This window comes from Suncus etruscus, chromosome 6 (genome assembly GCF_024139225.1).
Source record: "Suncus etruscus isolate mSunEtr1 chromosome 6, mSunEtr1.pri.cur, whole genome shotgun sequence".
Classification (NCBI taxonomy): Eukaryota; Metazoa; Chordata; class Mammalia; order Eulipotyphla; family Soricidae; genus Suncus; species Suncus etruscus.
The window spans coordinates 42,686,062-42,692,061 of record NC_064853.1 but is presented as its reverse complement, the minus strand read 5'-3'; the positions used below and the strand labels follow the sequence as shown (position 1 = coordinate 42,692,061).

The 6,000-nt window shown below is 48.4% G+C and overlaps 1 protein-coding gene across 1 annotated transcript; it reads left to right on the top strand.

Annotated features, from left to right (window-relative positions):
- The first annotated feature begins 4,855 nt into the window (after window positions 1–4,855).
- On the top strand, window positions 4,856–5,641 carry GJB5 (gap junction protein beta 5). The gene has a single exon (XM_049775001.1). It carries the CDS (start codon window positions 4,856–4,858, stop codon window positions 5,639–5,641), a length of 786 nt encoding a protein of 261 aa, XP_049630958.1.
- Window positions 5,642–6,000: the final 359 nt, after the last annotated feature.

The following is a 6,000-nucleotide window of genomic DNA, read 5'->3' as shown; positions in this document are numbered from 1 at the left end:
TTTCTTTCTTTCTTTCTCTCTCTCTCTCTCTCTCTCTCTCTCTCTCTCTCTCATAGTGAAGTTTGGGACATATCATATTTTAATACCAGTCTTATTAGCAGTGTCAACTCCCCTCACTAGTACTCCCATACTCCATGTCACCTTGACAGGTACATTACAAAGTTTGGTGGTTGCAGCTTAGATCTCATGTTTTTAATGTTGTTGAATCTGTGCTTTGGGTTTATAGCAACACCACTCACTCTCCACATTACCAATAACAAAGCCCTGGCCCCTGTTCCCCCATTACTTCCCTTTTTCATCTTCTTCCTTCTCACCTTTATTTTTTTCCTCCTCTGTCCTTCTCCTACCTGTAAGGCTTGCAGAGGTTAAAAATTAGGCAGTCCCCACCACCAGTAGGCGAAGGGTAAGTCATGATTGAAGACAACAGATAAGGGTTGGAGTTAGGAAAGAAAAACACCACACCATAAGTCATGAGGACTAACTGCAAGAGAATTATAGGATATCAGCCCATACAGTAAGTCATAATGTCTGACCATGGTGAGATCTGTTTGCAGGGTCAATGGGGAATTTATAAGCTAATTAAGAACATACCGACACATACTTTTGCCTACGCCCACACTTTCCCACCAGATGCAACTATATAATCACAATGCAGGCTACGGGCATGCATGACTCTGGAAGCCTCTTGCAGACATTGTCAAACCTCACCTAGATCCACCTCCCCTCCAAATAAAGACCCCAGTTAGTCAAATATGTTTCTGCCTCTGCCTCTTTTTTTTTTTTTGGACCACACCCAGTAGTACTCAGGAGTTACTCCTGACTCTGTGCTCAGGAATCATGCCTGACAGGCCTGAGGTACCATATGGGATCCTGAGACTCGAACCCGGGTCTGTCCCAAGTCAGTCGCTTACAAGGCAAATGCCCTACTGCAATGCTATATCTCTCTGACCCTACTTCTGACTCTTCTATTCTGACACCTTTCACTCGCTAAAATCTAGGGTCAAGTCTAACCCCTCCTTTCTCTTTAATTGTTGCTGTGCTTTTTTGGACAAGTTTCAGTGAGAATAGTACAGTCATGGGAAAAAGCAAAGGTTTTGTAGTAATAGGATGGTGGGACAAGGCAGGTTGGACCAGAAGCCTGTTCCATAACTTCTTTGCAGACTTGAGAGGGTGTGTAACTGGCAGAAGATCTATCAGTTAGAATCAAGGTCAAGTGGTGAGTTCCAGGGGTTAGGGGCTAGTCTGTTTTATGTCCTTAAGTGTCCCCAAAAATATGTATTGGTGGGTTTGGATATAGCTCAGTGGCAGAGCACTTCCTTGCATGCATGGATCCTTGGCACTGTATTACTTCCCAGTCGTGCTAAAAGTGGACCCAACAATAAAATAATAATGATATTTATTATATTACCTATTACATGAGTTGAGCCAGTCATTTTGCAGAGGGATCCTATCTGGAACAAACTCAGCTAAGATCAATGATACCAATACAGTCTGATGATGATGTCAAATACGAGACCCATAATATGAGACCATACGCCCAAATATGAGACCATAAGCCCCCTGGAGCAGCACATCTGAGAAGTATTCTTGGACAAAAAAGGACAACCACAAAGAAAGGGAAAGGGAGAGCATCCAGGTGGAGATCATTAAAGAAGCAAAAACATTTGAAGTGGAGACAGTTTGGGAGACATGGAGATTCTAGAGGTGATTAAAGCCTTGAGAAAGGAAGGCTAAAAAATTAGGCAAGGGAGAGAGCAGTGTCCAGAGTAGAGCCCAAAGGCTTCCTGATGGCAGGCCTCTGCCCTCTTCCACAGGACTAAGGACAGGAGAAAAGGCAGGGTGTCCCTGTTGGGCTTAAGTTCACCCGGCAAAAGATGCCAGAATTCAGGGCCAGAGAAATAGCAAAGTCTTAGGGCATCTGCCTTGCTTGCAACTGTCCCAGGAGGGACCTGGTTTTGACTTCCAGCATCCCATATGGTCTCTCAAACCTGCCAGGAGCGATTTCTGAGGCCAGAGCCAGAAGCAATCCCTGAGTGCTGTCGGGTGTGACCAAAAAAAGCCAGAATTCTGGGCTCAATGTGATGGGAGATATGAACCCCTAAGCTTCCAGAGTCACATCAGAAGCAGTGTGGGTTAAGCTAGGGCCCAGCCTACGGTAAAGTCAGCCTGGCTCAGCCCAGCCCAGCCCCAGCTCCTCCTCCTCAACTTCCTCCTCCTCAGGCATCAGCACACTGGCCTGGCCCTGAACAGGTTTACCGGGACGTGGTGCCTGCTCCTGTCTAAAGTTCTGCTGCTGTGGAGGGTGACTGTGAGTTGTTCTGCTGAGTGCTGAGGAGTAGTCGCTCAGGTAAGGGGCTCCCCCAGGGCCATGCCCATACTCTGGCACTGCTGGCAGAAATTTCAATGATGGGGAGTCTGGGAAGGAGGTGCCCTGGAAGCAACTGGATCCTCAGGGTGGAGAAATGAAGGCCCCTCCCTCTCCACTTTGGGTCCTCCCCTGCCAAGCCTAAGGGGAACCTGGGACTATTGTGGAGGAGAGTGGGGTTCTCAGGAAGCTGAGGGGATGGAAAGACTCTGCCTGGGCCTGCAAAGCCCCACCCCACACAGCAGAGCCCCTGTGGAGGAAGGGTTAGGTCCTCCCTACGAGTTTCCTAAGGATCTGCCAGGAGTCCCGCCCGTTTCAGGCAATTCTGAGTGCCTGGATTGATGAATCAGAGCAGGGGCCCAGGTCTAAGTAGGTGGTGTAGATATAACAGTGGAGAGACTGGGTGGAGTGTCAAGATGCCCAACCTCCCTCACAGGGGACCCATGAGGTAAAGGAGGGTGTGGATGCAAAACCAGGTGAGCAAGAAAGTTTCCATAACTTAAGAAAAAGAACAGGGGGCTCCCAGCCACAGAGCCAGCCTGCATGAGTTCAAATCCCAAGTCTGCCCTATACTTGCAGTGGATCAACCTGTGTTACTTTTCTCACTTGTAAATTGGGAATAAAATTACTACAGCCCCTCATGTGATGCTTGTCCTGCTTTCTACAAAGTGCTCAAAGGGGAGCTGGGCACTGTACCAAGCTGGTTTCTGGCCTCCTGCTGTGCCAGCAGGTATAGAAATGAGAGCACCTCTAGCCTGCACCAGTCCTTCTGAGCATCAGCAATTCCTAAGAGCAACAGATTGTGCAGGCAGGATCCCTGAGCTTCCAGAGGGTCCCACAGTATGAGACCAGGGAACATGGGCCTCAATGGAGATCTGAGGAAGCATACACAGACCTTCAAGGAATGAAGTGAGTGAGCACTTGCCACTCTGACAGCTGTCACTCTGCTTAGGAGAGAAATCCAGTTCTACAGTTCATCAGTCAAACCCACAGCAGGACTGGAAAAGATACCCTCCCTGGGGCTGGGGCATTGGTGCAAGGCATCTGCCTTGCTAGCCTAGGGCAGATCATGGTTCAACACCCCCCCCCCCACATTCCATATGGTCGCCCAAGCCAGGAGCAATTTCTGAGTGTATAGCCAGGAGTAACCCCTGAGTGTCACCGGGTGTGGCCCAAAAACAAAACAAAAAAAGACACCCTCCCTATGGTGATATGTTGGCAAGCCTGTGCCAAAACTGATTTTAGAAAAGAAGTTCTGGGGTTGGAGATATAGTACAACAAGTAAGGTACCTGTCTTGCACATGGTTGGCCTGGGTTTGACCTCCGGCATCCATATCATTTCTGCGCCCCTCTAGGAATGATCCCTGAACAGAGCCCAAAGTAAGCTCTGAGCACCACTGGGTGTGGCCAAAAAATACAAACCAAATAAACAAAATAAAAGTGAGGAAAGTTCTGTGGTCTGAGAAGTTTGGGCGATACTCTATCTGTTCCCTGTTCATAATTAACACTGATTAGCATGAACAACCTGTTTAACTTGGTTGAATGCAAAAGTTTCTTGAATATGAAATCTTTTTCTCTGACAAATCCAAACACCAGCCTATAGAATTGGCTTCCATGGAACACCAGTTTGGAAAGCTCTAAAATATCAGTTCCCTCTCTGGAGCCAATTTTAAAAAATTCAGTTCTCCTTCAACTTGCCACTCGTGGACTTGGGCCTTGCTTCCGATGTGCTGCTTAAGCAGGACATTGCCTGGTAATCATGTTGTGTCATGCCAGATGAGCATTGCAGCCAAGGTTCCAGATTCTTCTCTATCCCTGAGTCAAAGAAAAAGCAAAGAGTCAGTTCCCCCAGACAAAGAGAGCAGTGCTCCAAAAGGAGAGACATCTTCAGGCTTAGCTTCCTATGATGGGAGTTCGGGTGGGAGCTTGGATTGAAGCAGAAGAGAGAAAAAGTCCCACAGTTCTACCTTCACTTAGCAGTTCAGCAAGATGGGCACTTAGGCCCTGGGATGACCCTGGACCCACCTTCACCCATTTTCAGAAGTAAGAGTTAGATCTTGGACTTAATTACCTGTGCTCAAACCCCAGCACCACACCTACTATTAGTTACCTTATAGAAGCCCTCTAAACTTCCACTTCCTCCATCTGTAAAATGGGAACAATAATAGAAGCCGGGAAGAGACTAGTACAGTACTTGCTTGCATGCAGAAGGCTCTAATTAGATCCCTGGTACCACATATAATCTTTCAGCAACTCCAGGAATGGCCTTTGAGCACAGAGCCAGGAATAAGCCCTGAGCATCACCACAAGTGACCCCAAAACCAAAAGAATTTTAAATAAAAAAATTAAGAATAATAACAAAAGTCAGCTCACTAGTGAGGATTAAATGTGTAGGCATATTCCCATAAAGGACTCAGCATCCAGAGTCTATGAAGGAGGAAAATGACTATTACTCTTCCCTGCAGGAGCTGCCTAACATCCAGGTCCACCATGAACTGGAGCTTCTTTGAGGGGCTCCTGAGTGGAGTCAACAAATACTCCACGGCCTTTGGGCGCATCTGGTTGTCTCTAGTCTTCATCTTTCGTGTGCTGGTGTACCTGGTGACAGTGGAGAAAGTGTGGAGTGATGACCACAAGGACTTCTACTGTGATACCCGCCAGCCGGGCTGTAACAACGTCTGCTTTGATGAGTTCTTCCCTGTGTCCCATGTGCGCCTCTGGGCCCTGCAGCTCATCCTGGTCACCTGCCCGTCGCTGCTAGTAGTCATGCATGTGGCCTATCGTGAGGCCCGGGAGAAGAAGCACCGGGAGATGGTGGGAGATGAGGGTGGACGCCTCTACATGAACCCTGGCAAGAAGCAGGGTGGGCTTTGGTGGACCTATGTTTGCAGCCTGGTGTTCAAGGCCAGCGTGGATGTGGCCTTCCTCTACGTGTTCTACTTGTTCTACCCCCGCTACACGCTTCCCCGTGTGGTCAAGTGCCAGGCCGATCCGTGCCCCAACACAGTGGACTGCTACATCTCCAAGACCTCAGAGAAGAACATCTTCACGCTCTTTATGGTCGTCGCAGCTGTTGTCTGCATCCTGCTCAACTTGGTGGAGCTGACCTACCTAGTGAGCAAGAAGTGCCGGGAATGCATAGCCTCGAGAAAGGCCCAGGCCAAAGGCAAACCATCTGACCTCCTCTCAGGGGACCTCATCTTTCTGGGTTCTGAAACTCCCCCTCTTCTTCTACCGGACCACCCACAAGAATATATGAAAAAGACCTTGGTGTGAGGGAGGCAGGCCCAGTTGGAAGGTCCCAATACCTCTCCTGATACAGCCTGGGGTAGGAGAGCCAGTAGGGGAGGCAGCACGAGGGAGAATCAGGCAGGCTTCAGTCAAAGCCAATTTCTCAGCTCCTGCCACCTAGTGAGGCCTGGATAAAGGTGCCTCTCTGTTCTGCACTTCAGTTTTATTTTGTATAGCATGGTGACACAGAGATCCTCTCTCACCAGTGACTGCTGTTGTGAAGAGGGATGTACATGCCACCCGTGTGGGGTGGTCCATTCAGGCTTAATAAAAGTCAACTTTTCCATTAATTTAAAATGCCTTCTGATCTTCTATGATCCTCTCCCAATCATTGGGTCAACTAT

Coding starts and splice junctions, on each gene's coding strand:
- GJB5 (XM_049775001.1), top strand. CDS start 4,856: ATGAACTGGAGCTTCTTTGAGGGGCTCCTGAGTGGAGTCAACAAATAC.